The 23,906-nt window shown below is 44.0% G+C and overlaps 1 protein-coding gene across 1 annotated transcript; it reads left to right on the top strand.

Moving 5' to 3' along the window:
* The first annotated feature begins 2,350 nt into the window (after window positions 1–2,350).
* Window positions 2,351–23,377, top strand: wdr32 (WD repeat domain 32). The gene is made up of 7 exons (XM_034076811.2): window positions 2,351–2,996; window positions 6,586–6,699; window positions 8,120–8,317; window positions 11,318–11,520; window positions 11,800–11,880; window positions 18,510–18,655; window positions 19,773–23,377. Exons 1-7 carry the CDS (start codon window positions 2,533–2,535, stop codon window positions 20,142–20,144), a joined length of 1,578 nt encoding a protein of 525 aa, XP_033932702.1. The 5' UTR covers window positions 2,351–2,532; the 3' UTR covers window positions 20,145–23,377.
* The last annotated feature ends 529 nt before the right edge of the window (window positions 23,378–23,906 follow it).

The raw sequence follows: 23,906 nt of genomic DNA, 5'->3' as shown, positions 1-23,906 counted from the left end.
ACACCTTTAGAAGACGGTGACACGTTTTTAAAGTGGCCCTATTGTCCTCATGTTCAGTATATCACTATGTAGTGTCTCTACTTTAAAGAGTCCTCTCCTAATGATGTTCAGGTGTATATCAGTATGTAGTGTCTCTACTTTAAAGAGTCCTCTCCTGCTGATGTTCAGGTGTATATCAGTATGTAGTGTCTCTACTTTAAAGAGTCCTCTCCTGCTGATGTTCAGGTGTATATCAGTATGTAGTGTCTCTACTTTAAAGAGTCCTCTCCTGCTGATGTTCAGGTGTATATCACTATGTAGTGTCTCTACTTTAAAGAGTCCTCTCCTGCTGATGTTCAGGTGTATATCACTATGTAGTGTCTCTACTTTAAAGAGTCCTCTCCTGCTGATGTTCAGGTGTATATCAGTGTGTAGTGTCTCTACTTTAAAGAGTCCTCTCCTGCTGATGTTCAGGTGTATATCAGTATGTAGTGTACTCTACTTTAAAGAGTCCTCTCCTGCTGATGTTCAGGTGTATATCAGTATGTAGTGTCTCTACTTTAAAGAGTCCTCTCCTGCTGATGTTCAGGTGTATATCAGTATGTAGCGTCTCTACTTTTAAAGAGTCCTCTCCTGCTGATGTTCAGGTGTATATCAGTATGTAGTGTACTCTACTTTAAAGAGTCCTCTCCTGCTGATGTTCAGGTGTATATCAGTAATGTAGTGTCTCTACTTTAAAGAGTCCTCTCCTGCTGATGTTCAGGTGTATATCAGTATGTAGCGTCTCTACTTTAAAGAGTCCTCTCCTGCTGATGTTCAGGTGTATATCAGTATGTAGTGTCTCTACTTTAAAGAGTCCTCTCCTGCTGATGTTCAGGTGTATATCAGTATGTAGTGTCTCTACTTTAAAGAGTCCTCTCCTGCTGATGTTCAGGTGTATATCAGTATGTAGTGTCTCTATTTTAAAGAGTCCTCTCCTGCTGACGTTCAGGTGTATATCAGTATGTAGTGTCTCTACTTTAAAGAGTCCTCTCCTGCTGATGTTCAGGTGTATATCAGTATGTAGTGTCTCTACTTTAAAGAGTTCTCTCCTGCTGACGTTCAGGTGTATATCAGTATGTAGTGTCTCTACTTTAAAGAGTCCTCTCCTGCTGATGTTCAGGTGTATATCAGTATGTAGCGTCTCTACTTTAAAGAGTCCTCTCCTGCTGATGTTCAGGTGTATATCAGTATGTAGCGTCTCTACTTTAAAGAGTCCTCTCCTGCTGATGTTCAGGTGTATATCAGTATGTAGCGTCTCTACTTTAAAGAGTCCTCTCCTGCTGATGTTCAGGTGTATATCAGTATGTAGAGTCTCTACTTTAAAGAGTCCTCTCCTGCTGATGTTCAGGTGTATATCAGTATGTAGTGTCTCTACTTTAAAGAGTCCTCTCCTGCTGATGTTCAGGTGTATATCAGTATGGAGTGTCTCTACTTTAAAGAGTCCTCTCCTGCTGATGGTCTTGTACTTGAGTAAAAGTAGAAGTCAAAACATTCATCACCAAGTACTGTACAATGTTGAGGTACTTGTACTTCACTTGAGTAATTCCATTGTATGCTACTATGTACTTCTTGTCCACTACAATTCAGAGGTACATGGTGTACTTTCAATCCACTACATGTATTTAATACCTTTAGTTACTTCACAGATGTGGATGAATGATGTGAAATATAATCAAGTGTTAAATCAGACTTTAGTTCCACCTGGAGTAAATCCACCAGCTACCCTGCAGTCTACAAAGTACTTCAGACTAGCTGCACCTTCACCAGCTTTAAACATATCATATATATTATTCTGAAATAAACCAATCTGCACAATGACTACTTTTACTGTCGCTACTTTCACTATATTTTGATGAGAATACTTTTCTACTTCTTACAGTTACATTTTGAATGCAGGACTTTTACTTGTAAGTATTCTTGCACTGGTACTTCAACTTTTACTCAAGTACATGATCTGAGTACAGTATTTTTCCAGCAGGTGGCAGCAACCAATCTACGCATGCACCTGAAAATCGACAAGGAAGCGGAAATTCGTCATTTCTTTAGCAAATTATTGCGTTTGTTTTGGTGAAAGCTAAACTGTTAAGTTAGTTAGAGTAAACACATTCAACTTCTGCCGGGGCCCTTCAACTTAAAACATGTATCGATACAAATTGATGATTTAGTTCTTGATTTCACTTTCTAAATCAGTGCTATATAATAAAATAAGGAGTAGCCTTTATAACATATTGATTTGATGTGTTTCGTGTTAAAAAGGTAGACAAAAAACGAGTGTGTAGTTTTATTTTGAAGGTGAATTCTGTTCTCTTCCGGTTGCATTTGTGTCGATTCGTGTTTGTGTTGACGCCGTGCTGCCAACATATAATTCAGCAGCCTGTGCGGGTAAAATCGCCCAACATGGCACCATAAAACTGGGTAAAAAACACGGTTTCATGCTCCATAGGTGACCGGAGTCAGGCAGCTTTTTTCCCGGGAAACACCGCCGCCTGTGCGGGGTCTGGAGCGGCGACAATGAGCTCGGAGCACCGGAGCGACAGCGAGGACGCGGCGGAGGAGGAGAGGCCCAACAGCGGCTCCAGCGACAAAGAGGAGGACCCCGACCTGGACGACTCAGATGCGGAGGATGAAATCGCACCGACAGTGTCTCCTTCGCCCCCGGGGAGCGGTGGGATCAGGCCGGAGCGCAGAGCGAGGTCCACGGCGTCAGCAGGAGAGGCGCGCTGCGATCCTGCCGCGTCCACCGCGCCGCAGCCAGGGAGCGGCGAGGCGGCAAGCGCGGAGCTCCGCAGCGGCAACAGTGTGTTCTCCTGGCTGCAGAGCAGGACTATAAGACGGGGGGTGTTTGTGGACCCTGCCCGGGATAACTTCCGGACAATGACCAGTTTGTACTGCTCCATGAACCCGGCCGCGGAGTCTGTGAACCTGAGCACTCAGACCCATGGAGCGGTGTTCAACCTGGAGTACTCCCCCGACGGGTAAGAGGGTATTATGGGCCTTTAACCCCGAGTTATGCAGACAGGGAAGCTACTTTTTGAGTTTATTAACAATGCCTGGGTTAATTTCCCTATGCAATTTCCCGGGAAGAGCCTGGTGTAATCATCCTCACTGCTTCCATGTCTCTGGGTTCACATCATCCAGGGATCTCTTCACCTGTCAAGGAAATTGGATCGGGGAACTAAAAAGCACAACACGATCAAAAACAGACTCTAAATGACCACAGACATGCTTTAAATGACCAAAAACACACACCTTAAGTTAGCGAACAGCTACAAACAGACAAAAGACATCTTTATAGAAATGTGAAATGTCTAAAATTAGATTCAAAACGACAAATAATGACCACAACCATAGTCAACCAGAAAGCACACATGACTACAAATGACCCAAAACAACTACACAGAGATGTGAAGCGGCTGGAAATAGATCCCAAACGACAACAAGGAAACACAAAATCGTGCTGTAACATATACTCCTTTCAGCATACAATATTAATCAAAGTGAAGTACAGTGCATATATCCCTTCACAGAACTAAAGGTTTAATGAGATGATGGAATCAAAGATGAACTGTATACAAAGGCACACATGCTGTAAACCCATCCCCAGCAGGGGGTCCGGGGGGATTCTGGTACACTCTGAGAAGAAAATAAATAAATCTATTACTACCCGACATATTAATAATATTTTATGCCATTGTTTGTTTGTCACTTAGTTCTGACAGCTTGCTGCTCCTCGCAGAGAGAAGAGCAAAGAGGAGTCTGTGTGAATTACTTTTAAGGGTAGATAGCCGCCATTGTTCTGTGACCTGTCAGTCATCAGACCGGGGGTCATATCTCATCATGTGTTCATTTCTATCTGAAGTTGTACCCATGGATGTATACAGGGCCGGCCCTCGGCATAGGCAGTATAGGCGAATGCTAAGGGCGCATCAACCCATAGGGGGCGCCGAAAATTGAAAAAAAAAAGAAGTTAGAAATAAAAAAATATATATATTTTTTTTATTTCATAACAACACAATTTCCCGATTTTGGATCAACAAAGTACTTCTTATTATCTTATACTAACAGAACTACGCCTATATTGCGTACAGCACCCATAAACTATGGCACCCCCCCCCCCAAATCAAGTTGAACCCCCCAGCCCCAGTAAAAACCAGAGGTTTATGTGAAATTGTTCTTTTTTTGAAATAATGGTTTTAGTGTGCAATTATAGGTTTTAATTTTGTATTTGTGTTCATTTAAAATAAATCAAACTCCCAAAAAACGTACACAGCTTCTGTGTGCTTTTCTTAACATTGGAATTTACTGTGTAAGCGGCCGCGGGGGGGGGGGGGGGGGGAGCTTTAGAGAGCTCTCTCCTGAAAGACTGAGAGGCTCTGATAACCTCAGCTCAGTGAGGTAAAGGCACGCCTCTATATGATCATTATAGTTATAAAAAAATAAGAGAACAGGTGAAAAACAGGTATAAAATACTGACAGTACAAAAAAGTTGTTATTAATAAACTAGAATACAGTTTGAAAGGAGAGTGATTTGTAAAATATCCATAAAGAAAAAGAAAATCTGCTTCCAGTTCTGTTTCATATGGGTGTTGAGAGATGTTTCCATAGAGCTCCTAATGCTGCTCTCAAAGTGCACCAGATTGATGCTTTTAACTTCAATATTAAAAAAAAAGTCTTCCCGGGGGAGCATGCCCCCGGACCCCCCTAGAGGAGGTGAGGTCCCCCCCCACTTAAATCATGTTCAAATGGATAGGAAACTAAATACAGTTGCACACATCTTGTGTCAATATCTTTGTTTTTGTGGTCATGCCACAACCGTGCACGTGCGAATCATAGTGAGTGTCTGCATTTGGGGGGGGGGGGGGGCGCCAGCTAAAATCTTGCCTAGGGCGGCAAATTGGTCAGGGCCGGCCCTGGATGTATAAAGAATAGTTCTACCGCAAAGTTATTCTCCGTGGGGACTTCCGGCAACAATCTTGATTCTGATTGGCCAGAAGACTCGAAAAAAACATCAGCAAAGATGTTTTATTGAGAAGATGATCACTACGTGACAGAAGTAAAAGTAATACACGTTTGACTTAAAAAAAAAAAAAAAATCTTCACTCATACATTTGCACTCGAAGCGGGTCCGCGACCCACCAGTTGAGAACCACTGCGTTAGATGATATTATGCCTTTGACCCAGAGTTATGCAGACGGGGTACTTTCTGAATGTATTACCAGTGCCGTTTCCTGGAAAGTGCCTGAATGCATTATTAAATTCATCCTCGCCGCTTCCATCTCTCTGGAGCAAGGTTCGCTTCACCTCGCAGTCACGGGGAAAAAACACAAAACTCAAGTTAATCCAATTTAAAGAGTAAAAAAAAACTAACAAATAGCTTCTACAAACAACCATAAACTGATGCAAAGACATACAATACATCTATTTAGAATTGTTACATTTCAGAAATTAGATGAAAAATGACTAAAATTGACTGCAAACTAACTAAAAAATATATTTTAACTGACATCAAGGAAGCGTGGGACTAAGAATGGATGCAAAGGACGAGGAGTTGATAGAAAACAATCACGGAGACACAGAACGAACGGTGTCTTTTGGAGAGACTTCGAAGAAGACGGTGTCAGGAGGACTAGCCATGTTTACCATGTTCTTATATGTTAAAGGCATTCTTACATTTCTCTGAGCAAATTGCTATACAGTATCTATCCGTGCAGTAGCCCAACATAATCATGCTTGTGTGCCTGTGTACTTCGCTCCTTTAGTCTGCCATCGATGAATACGTACATATATAATTGATCTAAGTTGTTGTTGTGGGTTTATGCATTGTTGGAGCTGTTTGTGTTGAAAACCACGATACGAAGATCTGCGGATTAGAATAGAATAGATAGGAAGCATTTATTGTCATTATACAACGAGAAGAGTAAAGCTACTCCTTTTTAAGGCGCAATCAGAACATTCAGAAAAGACAACAAAGACATGCAGCATCATACATACTTAAAATAATAACAAAATAAAATAATAATAATAATACATTATATTTTTAGGCGCCTTTCATGACACCCAATAACACCGTACTTTTAATTAAAAAAAAAAAAAAAAAAAAAAAAAAAATAATTAAATTAAAAATAAATAAAATAAAAGCTAATAGGCAACAGAACATGAGGAGACAGTCAAGTGGACACAAATGGGAGATATAATGGGGGCACTACAGTGAGTAAGCAGATTTGAACAGGTGGGTTTTTAATTGGGATTTGAACATGGTGATGGTGTCTGACTGTCGGATGTGCGGGGGGAGTTCCAGAGTCTGGGAGCAGTGCAGCTAAAAGCCCGAGCACCCATGGTGACGAGGCGTGGGGTGGGGACGGTCAGCAGAGGAGGAGCGGAGGGAGCGAGAGGGGGTGTACTCCTGAAGAAGCTCAGCCAGATAGGGGGGGGGGGCTTTGTAGGGCTTTGTAAGTGCAGGACATAGTTCAATAGCAACATAAGAAAGATGTATGGTATGAGACGTGGCCCTGGACATCCCTTAGCCCGTCCTCTCGTGTGATCTACTCGTGTGTCCGTGCTCAGGTCGGTGCTGACGGTGGCCTGCGAGCAGACGGAGGTCCTGCTGTTCGACCCCATCTCCTCCCGACACATAAAGACTCTGACGGAGGCTCACGAGGACTGCGTCAACAACATCAGGTAAACAATCACACTGTACATTTCTGTTATCCCTCGTCCCCGGCTTGAGCTTCACCTCAGGATCCACGTATCTGGGATCCTCTCCAGGATGGAAGCAGGCATCACATACAGAGCATCAGCTAGTTCCTGGACAGTGTCCTTCACATGCTGATATCCAAGAGAGGGAGTCACACAGTCACAAGATGGAGGAACAGAAAGCAGTATTCAATGTTTACTTCAGATTAGCTCCACGTCAGAAATGAGCATGCTTGATGTCTCTCTCCATAGAGGCTGAGTCAATGTACAATGCCTTTTTATGCTGCTGCAATGCAAACATTTCAAACTGGTATCAATAAAGTATCTCTTATCTTATCATCGTCAGGGGGGGGGGGGGTCGTAAAGTCCGCCTGCAGCATCCTGGCAGAAAGGACATTACATTCAAAGTGCAGGGGAACACAGTCAGCTGCTTTCCACGTCTTAAAGGTCCTCTATTACACTGTTCTTCATCAATATATCACAGGTCTTAGATATATACAGAGCCTGTCTCTGATTGGCTGAAACACCAAACAGATCATTGCAGCATTACCCATAATCCCCTCTGTTTCAGCCCTGTTTCAAAAGTGCTGATTCTCTGATTTTGTCGGAGAGACATGAAGAAGAGGGGACACATGTTGATGTAGAAGAGACATGAAGAAGAGGGGACACATGTTGATGTAGAAGAGACATGAAGAAGAGGGGACACATGTTGATGTAGAAGAGACATGGAGAAGAGGGGACACATGTTGATGTAGAAGAGACATGAAGAAGAGGGGACACATGTTGATGTAAAAGAGACATGAAGAAGAGGGGACACATGTTGATGTAGAAGAGACATGGAGAAGAGGGGACACATGTTGATGTAGAAGAGACATGGAGAAGAGGGGACACATGTTGATGTAGAAGAGACGTGAAGAAGAGGGGACACATGTTGATGTAGAAGAGACACGAAGAAGAGGGGACACATGTTGATGTAGAGGAGACATGAAGAAGAGGGGACACATGTTGATGTAGAGGAGACATGAAGAAGAGGGGACACATGTTGATGTAGAAGAGACATGAAGAAGAGGGGACACATGTTGATGTAGAAGAGACATGAAGAAGAGGGGACACATGTTGATGTAGAATAGACATGAAGAAGAGGGGACACATGTTGATGTAGAAGAGACATGAAGAAGAGGGGACACATGTTGATGTAGAAGAGACACGAAGAAGAGGGGACACATGTTGATGTAGAGGAGACATGAAGAAGAGGGGACACATGTTGATGTAGAGGAGACATGAAGAAGAGGGGACACATGTTGATGTAGAAGAGACATGAAGAAGAGGGGACACATGTTGATGTAGAAGAGACGTGGAGAAGTGGATTTTGCAGGTGACCTTTAAAGTCTTCTTCTCCCTGCAGGTTTTTGGACAATCGTCTCTTCGCCACCTGCTCCGACGACACCACCATTGCATTGTGGGATCTGCGTAAGCTGAACTCGAAGGTGTGTTCGCTGCACGGCCACGCCAGCTGGGTGAAGAACATCGAGTACGACACCAACACCAAACTGCTCGTCACCTCGGGGTTCGACGGGAACGTCATCACGTGGGACACCAACAGGTGAGCGAGATGTTAGGCGTAGTCATCGGACTCCTTCGTCTACTTCCTGAACATAGTGACATCACATTGTACGTTGTCTTCAGGTTCCCCTCTCCTCTCGTGTGTTCGATAGGTTTTAGTGCATGTAAATGGTCTGCAGAGGCTAAAATCCCCGTCCCCTCCAAAGGGAGTTTCTACCCCCCCCTCACAGTTAGTCGCGATAAGCAATTAATTGACCAATCGTACGATAACTAAAACTGAACTCGATAACTTTTCTGACCTCGATAAATTGCCGTTTCCATGCGTGTTTGTTTACATAAGGATGTGACCAGCATGTTAGCCCGGCGCGCCGTGAGGGGCGGGGCTTACGCACGGCCAGGTCAGGGCACTCACTTCAGGTCAGTGAATAATATAGAGACGAGCAGGAGACAACGTGTGACTTCCTCGAGGGGAATTTGAAGTTAAATGGAAGTGGTTGCAAAACCTATTCCCACATCTCCGGTGTGGGAATATTTTGGATGTAAGCCAAATCAACGAGGCGAACCTACGGACGTGAATTCGTTTTAAAAAGGTAGCAACAAAAGCAGGCGATACGACCAGCCTTAAACCGCACCTGAAACTCAACCACCCCACTCCGCTCTCCCAGCCGGAGATGGAGAGCCGCCGCCTTCCTTCCTGACTTACTTCATTTAAAAAAGTGTCCAGTGTGTTCTATAGGTTTTAGTGCATGTAAACGGTCTGCAAAGGCGAAACTCCCTCTGTCCCCTGCAGAGGGAGTTTCTCTCACACACACTCCGCCTCACTTGGACTGAATATTACAGGACACGTCATTTAGACGCTTTTATCCAAAGCGACTTCCACACATTCAGTACTGAGGACGATCCCCACAGAGCACCTTGGGGTGAAGTGTCTTGAACCTGATTCAAAGTCCAGCTTACTATCGACTGAGCCGCAGCCGCCTGTTGAATATAGTGACATCATTACAGAACACGTAATAATAAATAATAATACATTTAATTTATATAGCGCTTCTCATCTGCCGAGACAAATCTCGAAGTGCTTCACAACAAAGGACGCTGATAACATTCGAGGGATAAAAAAAAGAAAAGTAAAGTCGGAGATAGCGATGGCGGTACTCCAGGTGTGCCGGGCTCAAAGTTTATTGGAAGGCCTGCCGAAAGAAGAGGGTCTTGAGGCCGGTTTGGAAGACCTCGTGGACGGGGCAGATCTCAGCTGATCTGGGAGGAGTTCCAGAGGCGAAGGCGAATGAGCAGAAGGCTCGGTCTCCCGTTGCTCGCAGACGTGTGCGGGGGATGTAAAGAACCGGAGCGGAGAGATGTCTGTGTGCGGATGACGTCACAGATTATGGCAACAATCATAATCTCGATTATTTGGGTCGAAAACGATTATCCATTTACTTTGAAAACATCCATTTATTGAAAAAAGAAATGTGAACAGAATGTTTTTAACAGTTGATTACCCTGAACTTTAAGTTTTATTTCGATGACGTTGTTTTCGTAATCGTTGCACGCCAAAATCGTAATTGCGATTTAAAATACGATTCATTGAGCGGCCTATCACAGAGGTATTTTGGGCTTTGTCCATTCAGGGCTTTGTAAGTGAGGAGCAGAACCTTCAACTGGATCCTGTAGTGGACTGGGAGCCAGTGTAGTTGTGCAAGTATGGGGGTTATGTGTGGCGCAGTGGATGGAGCGTTGGTGTTCAAACCCCACTGCAGGCGGTTGATGGATTTGGAGACCGGAGAGGAGTGCATGGCAATAATCTAGTCCTGTCTTTTGGTGCCATCGGTCGAGTGAGGGCTTCAGTCGGGAAATGTTGTTCAGGTGAAAGAAGGAGGTCGTGGCGATGTGTTTGGTGTGGGCTTGGAAAGACGGAGTGGGGTCAGACCTCACTCCGAGGTAGGTGACAACGTAGGAGAGAGGAATGAGCTGACCTTCAAGCGAGGGGCTGATGCTGGCGGCCTCGGCAAGCTGCTCGTGGTGCCGGATGTCTCCAGGCAGGTGTTTGGATAGTAGTGGTGGTATGGGGTGTGTGTTGATGAAGACCGGGGTGTCGTCAGCACAGCGGTGGAAGTTGATGTTATGTCTGATGATATGACCCGGAGGTAATAGATAGATTACACTCGTGCTTCTATTGGCTAGCGCTCCAACACTTTGTACGTGATAGGCGAAGGGGCGGGACATCTCTAAGCGGTTGACCAATCCCAACAGAGCCGACCAGCAGCTAACCAATCAGAGCAGACTGGGCTCTGGTTTCAGACGGAGGGTGAAGAGAGGTGCAGCATGAGACAAATAAAGAGCTTTTTGAACATTGCTATCACTTAATATTGAACCAGGATCTAAAACAAATACATCAGCCAAGGCTCGCCGGCGGTACACCTTCCGTCACAGGAACACGCGTTGCTGGTGGCGACAATAATCCCACCAGACTGCTTTGCCCCGCCAACAGACGGACGTCCTTGTCCTTTTTCCTTTTCGTCATTTCAAGCGATAAAAACTCGATCTTCTCTCGAATTATATATTTTTTGTCAAATGACGGCGAGACGCCCCCCTGGCGGAAACGCTGCCTCTGATCAGGGGGGTCAAACTCAATTTCATCGCGGGCCACATTCGCATTATGGTTGCACTCAAAGCGCCGGTTGTAACTTTAAGACGATATAAATATATATAAAATAATGTATTATTTTACATTATTGCCTCTGCATTGGATTATTATCGGATAGGGTAATAACTTCATAATTAACTACGTCTGAAAGCAGAAGTCTACGGCAAATAATTGCAAGTCTCTTCAGTACCATGTCACAAAATGAGATGCATTGTGGGACATGTAGTTTATGGGCAACCTGCTTCTGTAAAGTGGCATGTAACCGTATAATAAACATATTATATTCTTTCCAAGCTCTTGCGGGGCCGCATGAAATGAAGTCGCGGGCCGGATTTGGCCCCCGGGCCTTGAGTTTGACACCCCAAGCCCTCAAACCTCCCGTTTGTCCCTCCGCAGGTTCACGGAGGACGGCTGCCCGCACAAGAAGTTCTTCCACACGCGGTACCTGATGAGGATGCGCCTGACGCCCGACTGCTCCAAGATGCTCATCTCCACGTCCTCGGGGTACCTGCTGATCCTGCACGACCTGGACCTCACGCAGTCTCTGGAGGTCGGCAGCTACCGCATGCTGCGAGCCCGGAGGACCCCCCTCAGCTCGGGTAGGAAGACGCTCACCAGCAAGATTCCAGACTCAAGGGTTTTATTGTCATACGCACAAAGCTGTGTGGAAATAGCAATGAAAGTGGTGTTTTTATAGAAACCCGAAAAATTACATTTATTGTTTACGTTGTTGTTGTGTCTCGTGATATTAAAATGAAGACTCACCGGCTGGTTTCATTATTTAAGTCCTTCGTTGACTCGCCGTGAGCATCTGTTGTTATTGTCCTCTCGATTGGGATTTGTTGTAATTAAAAAGTTTATTTATTTCCGCCGCTCAGACGGAGGCTCGTCAGCGTCTCGGTCGGCAGGAACTCCTCGCCATGGAAACGACTCGAGCAAGATCCACGCTCCCAGAGAAGGTCAGAGGAAAAGATATCAACACGTGTCCCCTCTTCTTCATGTCTCTTCTACGTCAATATGTGTCCCCTCTTCTCCATGTCTCTTCTACATCAACATGTGTCCCCTCTTCTCCATGTCTCTTCTTCATCAACATGTGTCCCCTCTTCTTCATGTCTCTTCTACATCAACATGTGTCCCCTCTTCTCCATGTCTCTTCTTCATCAACATGTGTCCCCTCTTCTTCATGTCTCTTCTACATCAACATGTGTCCCCTCTTCTTCATGTCTCTTCTACATCAACATGTGTCCCCTCTTCTTCATGTCTCTTCTACATCAACATGTGTCCCCTCTTCTTCATGTCTCTTCTACATCAACATGTGTCCCCTCTTCTTCATGTCTCTTCTACATCAACACGTGTCCCCTCTTCTTCATGTCTCTTCCACATCAACACGTGTCCCCTCTTCTCCATGTCTCCTCTACATCAACATGTGTCCCCTCTTCTCCATGTCTCTTCTACATCACCATGTGTCCCCTCTTCTTCGTGTCTCTTCTACATCAACATGTGTCCCCTCTTCTTCATGTCTCTTCTACATCAACACGTGTCCCCTCTTCTTCATGTCTCTTCTACATCAACACGTGTCCCCTCTTCTTCATGTCTCTTCTACATCACCATGTGTCCTCTCTTCTTCATGTCTCTTCTTCATCAACATGTGTCCCCTCTTCTTCATGTCTCTTCTACATCAACATGTGTCCCCTCTTCTCCATGTCTCTTCTACATCAACACGTGTCCCCTCTTCTCCATGTCTCTTCTTCATCAACATGTGTCCCCTCTTCTTCATGTCTCTTCTACATCAACACGTGTCCCCTCTTCTCCATGTCTCTTCTTCATCAACATGTGTCCCCTCTTCTTCATGTCTCTTCTTCATCAACATGTGTCCCCTCTTCTTCATGTCTCTTCTTCATCAACACGTGTCCCCTCTTCTTCATGTCTCTTCTACATCAACATGTGTCCCCTCTTCTTCATGTCTCTTCTACATCAACACGTGTCCCCTCTTCTTCATGTCTCTTCCACATCAACACGTGTCCCCTCTTCTTCATGTCTCTTCTACATCAACACGTGTCCCCTCTTCTTCATGTCTCTTCTACATCAACACGTGTCCCCTCTTCTACATCACCATGTGTCCCCTCTTCTTCATGTCTCTTCTACATCAACATGTGTCCCCTCTTCTTCATGTCTCTTCCACATCAACACGTGTCCCCTCTTCTTCATGTCTCTCTACATCAACACGTGTCCCCTCTTCTTCATGTCTCTTCTACATCAACACGTGTCCCCTCTTCTTCATGTCTCTTCTACATCAACATGTGTCCCCTCTTCTTCATGTCTCTTCTACATCAACACGTGTCCCCTCTTCTCCATGTCTCTTCTACATCAACATGTGTCCCCTCTTCTCATGTCTCTTCTACATCAACATGTGTCCCCTCTTCTTCATGTCTCTTCTACATCAACATGTGTCCCCTCTTCTTCATGTCTCTTCTACATCAACATGTGTCCCCTCTTCTCCATGTCTCTTCTACATCAACACTGTGTCCCCTCTTCCTCATGTCTCTTCTACATCAACATGTGTCCCCTCTTCTTCATGTCTCTTCTACATCAACATGTGTCCCCTCTTCTTCATGTCTCTTCTACATCAACATGTGTCCCCTCTTCTCCATGTCTCTTCTACATCAACATGTGTCCCCTCTTCTCATGTCTCTTCTACATCAACATGTGTCCCCTCTTCTTCATGTCTCTTCTACATCAACATGTGTCCCCTCTTCTCCATGTCTCTTCTACATCAACATGTGTCCCCTCTTCTTCATGTCTCTTCTACATCAACATGTGTCCCCTCTTCTTCATGTCTCTTCTACATCAACATGTGTCCCCTCTTCTCATGTCTCTTCTACATCAACATGTGTCCCCTCTTCTCCATGTCTCTTCTACATCAACATGTGTCCCCTCTTCTTCATGTCTCTTCTACATCAACACGTGTCCCCTCTTCTCCATGTCTCTTCTACATCAACATGTGTCCCCTCTTCTTCATGTCTCTTCTACATCAACATGTGTCCCCTCTTCTCCATGTCTCTTCTACATCAACATGTGTCCCCTCTTCTTCATGTCTCTTCTACATCAACATGTGTCCCCTCTTCTTCATGTCTCCTCTACATCAACACTGTGTCCCCTCTTCTCATGTCTCTTCTACATCAACACTGTGTCCCCTCTTCTTCATGTCTCTTCTACATCAACATGTGTCCCCTCTCTCTCATGTCTCTTCTACATCAACATGTGTCCCCTCTTCTTCCATGTCTCTTCTACATCAACATGTGTCCCCTCTTCTCATGTCTCTTCTACATCAACATGTGTCCCCTCTTCTTCATGTCTCTTCTACATCAACATGTGTCCCCTCTTCTTCATGTCTCTTCTACATCAACATGTGTCCCCTCTTCTTCATGTCTCTTCTACATCAACATGTGTCCCCTCTTCTTCATGTCTCTTCTACATCAACACTGTGTCCCCTCTTCTTCATGTCTCTTCTACATCAACACTGTGTCCCCTCTTCTTCATGTCTCTTCTACATCAACATGTGTCCCCTCTTCTTCATGTCTCTTCTACATCAACATGTGTCCCCTCTTCTTCATGTCTCTTCTACATCAACATGTGTCCCCTCTTCTCCATGTCTCTTCTACATCAACATGTGTCCCCTCTTCTTCATGTCTCTTCTACATCAACATGTGTCCCCTCTTCTTCATGTCTCTTCTACATCAACATGTGTCCCCTCTTCTTCATGTCTCTTCTACATCAACATGTGTCCCCTCTTCTTCCATGTCTCTTCTACATCAACATGTGTCCCCTCTTCTCATGTCTCTTCTACATCAACACTGTGTCCCCTCTTCTTCATGTCTCTTCTACATCAACATGTGTCCCCTCTTCTTCATGTCTCTTCTACATCAACATGTGTCCCCTCTTCTTCATGTCTCTTCTACATCAACATGTGTCCCCTCTTCTTCATGTCTCTTCTACATCAACATGTGTCCCCTCTTCTTCATGTCTCTTCTACATCAACATGTGTCCCCTCTTCTCATGTCTCTTCTACATCAACATGTGTCCCCTCTTCTTCATGTCTCTTCTACATCAACATGTGTCCCCTCTTCTTCATGTCTCTTCTACATCAACATGTGTCCCCTCTTCTTCATGTCTCTTCTACATCAACATGTGTCCCCTCTTCTTCATGTCTCTTCTACATCAACATGTGTCCCCTCTTCTCCATGTCTCTTCTACATCAACATGTGTCCCCTCTTCTTCCATGTCTCTTCTACATCAACATGTGTCCCCTCTTCTTCATGTCTCTTCTACATCAACATGTGTCCCCTCTTCTTCATGTCTCTTCTACATCAACACGTGTCCCCTCTTCTCCATGTCTCTTCTACATCAACATGTGTCCCCTCTTCTCATGTCTCTTCTACATCAACATGTGTCCCCTCTTCTTCATGTCTCTTCTACATCAACATGTGTCCCCTCTTCTTCATGTCTCTTCTACATCAACATGTGTCCCCTCTTCTTCATGTCTCTTCTACATCAACATGTGTCCCCTCTTCTTCATGTCTCTTCTACATCAACATGTGTCCCCTCTTCTTCATGTCTCTTCTACATCAACATGTGTCCCCTCTTCTCCATGTCTCTTCTACATCAACATGTGTCCCCTCTTCTTCATGTCTCTTCTACATCAACATGTGTCCCTCCTTCTTCATGTCTCTTCTACATCAACATGTGTCCTCCTCTTCTTCATGTCTCTTCTACATCAACACGTGTCCCCTCTTCTCATGTCTCCTTCTACATCAACATGTGTCCTCTCTTCTTCATGTCTCTTCTACATCAACACGTGTCCCCTCTTCTCCATGTCTCTTCTACATCAACATGTGTCCCCTCTTCTTCATGTCTCTTCTACATCAACATGTGTCCCCTCTTCTCATGTCTCTTCTACATCAACACGTGTCCCCTCTTCTTCATGTCTCTTCTACATCAACATGTGTCCCCTCTTCTCCAGTCTCTTCTACATCAACATGTGTCCCCTCTTCTTCCATGTCTCTTCTACATCAACATGTGTCCCCTCTTCTTCATGTCTCTTCTACATCAACATGTGTCCCCTCTTCTCCATGTCTCTTCTACATCAACATGTGTCCCCTCTTCTTCATGTCTCTTCTACATCAACATGTGTCCCCTCTTCTTCATGTCTCTTCTACATCAACATGTGTCCCCTCTTCTTCATGTCTCTTCTACATCAACATGTGTCCCCTCTTCTTCATGTCTCTTCTACATCAACATGTGTCCCCTCTTCTTCATGTCTCTTCTACATCAACATGTGTCCCCTCTTCTCATGTCTCTTCTACATCAACACGTGTCCCCTCTTCTCATGTCTCTTCTACATCAACATGTGTCCCCTCTTCTTCATGTCTCTTCTACATCAACATGTGTCCCCTCTTCTTCATGTCTCTTCTACATCAACATGTGTCCCCTCTTCTTCATGTCTCTTCTACATCAACATGTGTCCCCTCTTCTTCATGTCTCTTCTACATCAACACTGTGTCCCCTCTTCTTCATGTCTCTTCTACATCAACATGTGTCCCCTCTTCTTCATGTCTCTTCTACATCAACATGTGTCCCCTCTTCTTCCATGTCTCTTCTACATCAACATGTGTCCCCTCTTCTCATGTCTCTTCTACATCAACATGTGTCCCCTCTTCTCATGTCTCTTCTACATCAACATGTGTCCCCTCTTCTTCATGTCTCTTCTACATCAACATGTGTCCCCTCTTCTTCCATGTCTCTTCTACATCAACACGTGTCCCCTCTTCTTCATGTCTCTTCTACATCAACATGTGTCCCCTCTTCTTCATGTCTCTTCTACATCAACATGTGTCCCCTCTTCTTCATGTCTCTTCTACATCAACATGTGTCCCCTCTTCTTCATGTCTCTTCTACATCAACATGTGTCCCCTCTTCTCATGTCTCTTCTACATCAACATGTGTCCCCTCTTCTTCATGTCTCTTCTACATCAACATGTGTCCCCTCTTCTCATGTCTCTTCTACATCAACATGTGTCCCCTCTTCTTCCATGTCTCTTCTACATCAACATGTGTCCCCTCTTCTCATGTCTCTTCTACATCAACATGTGTCCCCTCTTCTCATGTCTCTTCTACATCAACATGTGTCCCCTCTTCTTCATGTCTCTTCTACATCAACATGTGTCCCCTCTTCTTCCATGTCTCTTCTACATCAACATGTGTCCCCTCTTCTCCATGTCTCTTCTACATCAACATGTGTCCCCTCTTCTTCATGTCTCTTCTACATCAACATGTGTCCCCTCTTCTTCATGTCTCTTCTACATCAACATGTGTCCCCTCTTCTCCATGTCTCTTCTACATCAACATGTGTCCCCTCTTCTTCATGTCTCTTCTACATCAACATGTGTCCCCTCTTCTTCATGTCTCTTCTACATCAACATGTGTCCCCTCTTCTTCATGTCTCTTCTACATCAACACTGTGTCCCCTCTTCTCATGTCTCTTCTACATCAACATGTGTCCCCTCTTCCTCATGTCTCTTCTACATCAACACGTGTCCCCTCTTCTTCATGTCTCTTCTACATCAACATGTGTCCCCTCTTCTCCATGTCTCTTCTACATCAACATGTGTCCCCTCTTCTTCATGTCTCTTCTACATCAACATGTGTCCCCTCTTCTTCATGTCTCTTCTACATCAACATGTGTCCCCTCTTCTTCATGTCTCTTCTACATCAACATGTGTCCCCTCTTCTTCATGTCTCTTCTACATCAACATGTGTCCCCTCTTCTTCATGTCTCTTCTACATCAACATGTGTCCCCTCTTCTTCATGTCTCTTCTACATCAACATGTGTCCCCTCTTCTTCATGTCTCTTCTACATCAACATGTGTCCCCTCTTCTTCATGTCTCTTCTACATCAACATGTGTCCCCTCTTCTTCATGTCTCTTCTACATCAACATGTGTCCCCTCTTCTTCATGTCTCTTCTTCATCAACATGTGTCCCCTCTTCTTCATGTCTCTTCTACATCAACATGTGTCCCCTCTTCTTCATGTCTCTTCTACATCAACATGTGTCCCCTCTTCTTCATGTCTCTTCTATATCAACATGTGTCCCCTCTGTGGAAAGAGACTCTGAAAGTTTCAGGAACAAAGATTTTCTCTCTTTTTGATCCATTTCTATAAAAACCTGTCTGAAAATGAGCTGATCAGATTTTGGCCACTTGATGATGTCATAACGATGTGTTGTCTCGTGTAACCATTAGCCAATCAGCAACAAGGTAACCCCCCCCCCCCCTATCACCTGAATCTCCTCTAGAGCTCCATTGAGTTTCTCAGAGGGGCGTGGGGAGGGGCTCCTTGTTTTCATCTAAAGTAACAGACAGAGAATCAGCACTTTGGAAACAGGGGGGATTATGGGTAATGCTGCAATGATCTGTTTGCTGTTTCAGCCAATCAGAGACAGGCTCTGTATATATCTGAGACCTGGGATATATTGATGAAAACTCCTCCTCCTCCTCCTCCTCCTCCTCCTCCTCCCCCCCCCCCCTCAGGTCTGTCTCCCAGGAACAGTCTGGAGGTTTTGACTCCGGAGATCCCCGGAGAGAGGGACAGGGGAAACTGCATCACGTCCCTGCAGCTGCACCCGAAGGGCTGGGCGGCGCTGATCCGCTGCTCCAGCAACATGGACGACCAGGAGGTACCAGAACATCCTCGTGCTTACTCATCTGAAGTTAGATACCTGCTAATGCATCGAGAGCAGGGATGGGCCACTCGGATGGTGGTGGGGGCCACGTCATTTATGTACTGGCCACCAGGGGGCCGCAGAGTCACTTGGAACACACACACACACACACACACACACACACACACACACACACACACACACACACACACACACACACACACACACACACACACACACACACACACACACACACACACACACACACACACACACACACACACACACACACACACACACACACACACACACACATTCCATGTATTGTATGCAATTATTAACAAATATGCCAAGTCTTTCATCTTCATGTTTGTATTGAACGGGTTATTTAACAGTGGAATCAAACTATTTTAAACTCTTGGAAAGCACGGGACATGTGTGTGCGCTAGTGGAGCCTCGCGGATGGGGGTGCCGCAGCCCCCTCAGCACCCCCATCCGCGATGTCTCGCAGACCCCACGCAGCCAGCAGAACCCAGCTCACACCGTCCGCTCCTCGAGCCCCGCAACGTCCCGCCAGCTCGGCCCCCAGACCCCGCGCGGCATCCCCGTCTGTTTGTCCTCACTGGTGTCGTTTCCTGGTTGCTAACAAACGCCATTGTAACACATAATCTGATGTTCCGCTGTAACGGTGGTGGACCAATCAGAACAGAGTGGGCGAGCTGACCAATCAGAGCACGGGAATATTTGCCCATCCCTGATCTCGATCTATGCAACTTCATCATTATTCATTTTTTCAGTCGTATTTTTATACATTTTATATATTTGTTTTTATTCTATACCAGCTTTTTTATATATATTCCTTTGACTTTTTAAAATGGTGTTTTAAATGTTTTACATGCGTGTTTTTTGCTGTGAAGCCCTTTGAATTGCCTTGTGTTGAAAAGCCTAATCTAATCCGGCTACATTTACACATGCTTTGCTGTTAACCGATAAACAAGAATAATGATCATATTTAATTTAAATCTCCCCTAAAAGGAGTCGCGGTAAGGAGAGCACTAACGTTCTTCTTGAAACTTTGTCCTAAAGCTTCTGTAATGTCTTACATCGTGCTCTATACCCCCCCTCTCTCCAGTGGACCTGTGTGTACGAGTTCCAGGAAGGCGCCCCCTCCCGCCCGCTGGTCTCCCCCCGCTGCTCGCTCCGCCTCACCCACTACATCGAGGAGGCCAACGTGGGCCGGGGCTACATCAAGGAGCTGTGCTTCAGCCCCGACGGGCGGCTCATCTGCTCCCCGTACGGCTACGGCGTGCGGCTGCTGGCCTTCGACGAGAGCTGCGGCGAACTGTCCGACTGCCTGCCCGTGCAGACCTCCGTGCTGAGGGAGATCCGCTCGCTCTACTCCCACAGCGACGTGGTGCTCACCACGAAGTTCTCCCCCACGCACTGCCAGCTGGCCTCGGGGTGTCTCAGCGGCCGCGTGGCCCTCTACCAGCCCAAGTTCTAACGGAGAGAACCGCGCTCTGCAGACCTGGCGCAGAAACACTGATCAGGGTTCACGTGCAAGTGGAGAAACGTCCAGAGATAGTCGATTTCTACAATTTCCCTCGACCAGCCCACGTTCTAACGGAAAGAACCGCGCTCTGCAGACCTGGAGCAGGAACACTAGTCAGGGCTCAATCAATCTTCTTTGGTTCATGTGCAGGTGCAGAAAAAGAGTCGGTTTTAAACTCCTAAGATCTAAAACATGCAGATGTCTTTGTGCAAAGACTAGGATTAACCCGGACTGTACGCTACTTAGGTAAAAACGTTTAAAACTTGGCACAGAAATAAGTCAAAAGCACGACTTTAAACCTTGCTTTTGCAGAAGTTGCGGAAGAAGTGTACGACTAATCAACCTAGGAAGTATACCAAATCCACAAATGAGTCGAGTTTAAAAGGGTCAGCAACAACATTTTATACCGATTAGTTTAATTAAATTGACAATATTGAGTTTAATCGCCAATAATTCTGCAAAAAAAAAACATTTTAAACTTTGCGTTACGTCCTTAAGCATAAACAAAGGAATGATCGACGATAGAGATTACCCAAAACCACGAAGAAGTCACCTTGTAAGCAGCCAGCTCGAATGTCTAATTGTTAATATGGATGTTTTTGGTATACTGAAAGCAAAACAATCGAGGGATATTCCCCAATAAATCAATTTAGGATCCCTGAATTACATTTCCTAGCATTTGTTTTAAAGTGCTCAATTGAGTATTTTAAATATTCTGTGCGATGTAAAAGGAAATATTTAGGTTTCTCTGCCACACAACTCCTCAAAAAGATCTAAAGATATTCAACTAAAGTTCTTCTGAACCCAGGTCTGCAGCTGCGACACAACCTAAAGAGGAAGAAGAGGATTAAACTTTAAAAAACGACATTTTTGGGGCTTCGCAAACTGACTCCCGAAAGCCCGACTGTTGAAGCTTAAAAAAAAAAACGTTGTGGATTTTTTTTTTTCGTACTAAAATCGGGAGGAAAACTGATTTTGGAGACTTCCAGATGTTTCCACCTCGGGATACAAACACTAAAAATGTTAATTTAACAACAACGGGAAGTGGCTGCGTGACGCCTTCTCTCCACAGGTGCTCCAAATCTAACCTTCGTACACACACACACACACACACACACGTTTCTCTTAGTTTTTACTGTTTTTTATATTGTTGTCCGCCCTTGTTCACGGTGTTTGTTTGTTTCCACTTTCATTTGGCCTTTGTTTCGGACTAAACGTGTTAAAATTACTTCACAGTTTGTCCACTTTTAATCCTCAAACAAAACATGTCATTTCATGAAAAGTATCTTAAAGTTTCCCACGTTGACATTCTTCAGACCCATTTCCAAGATAATCCTCGATTACATATTTCTTCTCTAATAATACAGCTGACATTATCCTGACATCATCTGTTGCCTCAGCGTTACCTTAAAATAGTAAATACTTTGACTTGTTTTTCCGAACTTTATGGTCTTGGCTTTTTTAAAAGGGCTTTTGATCAGCTTGTAAATCACTGTTCGGCTTTTTGCATCAATCCCAAATGGATGACTTCTTCTGTCCCGCTGTTGTCCATTCTCTCTCTTTTAAACACGCTTTCGGAGCCCGACACACACACACGTTTAATCGTCTCATTCTGCAGAATAGAAATTAGGTTGATTAAAAGATAGATATTACTACTCTGTCTTTATGAAGATTCTCCCTCTTCTCTCCAGGAGCTTGAGATGCCAACATGTGTTTTGTAAGCTGGGAATTTAATTGAAACTATTATGGGTGTTAAAAAAACTTTTTATTTTAAAACAATTAATTGACATTCTTTCGAAATACACTTCTTGCAGAAAGGAAGCCGGTTAGCTCGACTTAGCTTAGCACAAAAACTGGAAACAGGGAAAAGTCTGTTTTAAAAAAAACGTTGTTTTTTTGTGATTTGATGTATTGGAAATATTATTATTTATTCAGTACACTTTTTCGAATGTACTTTTTTGGCGCCTGGAGCACCACAAGCGATCTAGTTCCATACTATTCAATTTATTTTTGAGTGAAACTTCCCTTTTTAAGGCCTCGAATCATCACGTAATATCTTATATAACTGTATAACCTGTATACAATTGGAAATGTAAAAAAAAATTGTTTTGGAAGGGTTACGGACCAGACTACTTCCTGGTTGATAAAAAATCAACTCTCTGGATTGAGACAACAAAGAAACAGTCCGGGATGTAACCTTCCTCGTTAAATCTTGTTTTAACATTTCAGTTTTGGTACGAAATTCAAAAAAAGTGTCCATCCTAGTTCTCAAATTAAAAGGTGATATCTTTAAATGTCTTGTTTTATCAGTAAAAAAAACCAAAGATATTCACTTCAATATGATATCAGAGAAAAGCTCTGGATTTAGTAACTTAAAGGTAGCATTTAAAGACATTTTTGCATTAAATATTTGTTGTGTCAATCAACTAATCGTTTTAAACAGGTTTAGCTATTTCAAATTTATGCTAAGCTAAAAAACGTTGTGCTAAACTAAGCTAATTACTTTGTGCTAAGCTAATAACTGTGTGCTATGCTAAGCTAATAGCTGCTAGCTTCGTATCAAACTTCTAAAAACGCACTGCAAGAGAGTGTAAAAAGGATATTTCCAAAAACGTTTGAAAACAAAAAATACCGGATTTATTTAATTTAAATTTGAGGTGAAAATAAGAAAATCTTCTGAACATAGGTAGCTCATATTATAATTTAAATTCCCAGCTCACGCCATGGTCCTGTTTGTAAAGAGGAAGGATGCTTTTCACACTTTGTACCTTTTTGTTTCAGTCTAATTTCAGTCAATTTAGGGACTTTTTTTTCATGAATATTTAGCATTTGTAGCATATAAATATTAAACTGTCTGAACTGGGGGTTTTCGGGCTGCCACGCTGTATAATGCTGTCATGTCTTATCTGCCATTTTCACTTCAGGTATTGCAACTGAAAAACTGGGATTATTTTTATGATTTTGTTCTATTTTTGTTCTATTTTTAAATGTCCCGCTCTGGTTTTTTTTCTTTGTGGATTAATTGAATGTTCTCGATGGTTTCTGGTGTCACGTCTTGAGGACAAGAGACGAAGAACTTATTTTCTCTGTTTCCTAAACTGCTTAAAACTGAAAGTAATCCCGACAATGAAGCTGAAATGGTACTTATTATCACTGAAATAAAAAGGTTAGCTTGTTTTGCACTGCTTATTGTTTGAGTCCAGTTTGTGTTGTTCTTCAGGAGAAAAGGGAGAGTTTGGAGGTTTTAAAAACAACAAAATATAGGCCTTCTTACTGTCGGAGTGTGCCCTCATACCAAAACGTAGATTTCCCCCGTAAAATGTTATTGTGATGCCAGAAAAAAATATTTCTGTTCTTCAAAAACGGTATAATTAAAAGTTGTTAAATAGAGCGTCAGGCGGCAGAGAAAGCTTCGTTTTTACGGAGCTCCGACCTCACGTTGTTGTTTACGTTCGCGGCGCCATCTTGTATACGGGCGTCATGATTTATCTTATATCGGAGCCACAGAGCCATTTAATAGCTCTGATCAGAGCCACAGAGCGGTGCAGGGATGACGTATTTACCCGGAAGTAAGCTGCGCATGGGTTCCTCGAGTTCCCTCGTCAAAAGAGCAATGGGATTTCTCCACAGGATTTTGGAAAATAGCTCGAAATAATAATAAATTGTATTTCTATAGCGCTTTTCTTGAACCCAAAGACGCTTTACATTTGGGAG

The sequence above is a fragment of the Pseudochaenichthys georgianus genome, unplaced genomic scaffold, assembly GCF_902827115.2.
Source record: "Pseudochaenichthys georgianus unplaced genomic scaffold, fPseGeo1.2 scaffold_1047_arrow_ctg1, whole genome shotgun sequence".
NCBI lineage: Eukaryota > Metazoa > Chordata > Actinopteri > Perciformes > Channichthyidae > Pseudochaenichthys > Pseudochaenichthys georgianus.
Note: the sequence above shows the minus strand (reverse complement) of the source record. Positions and strands in the feature narration are given on the sequence as shown.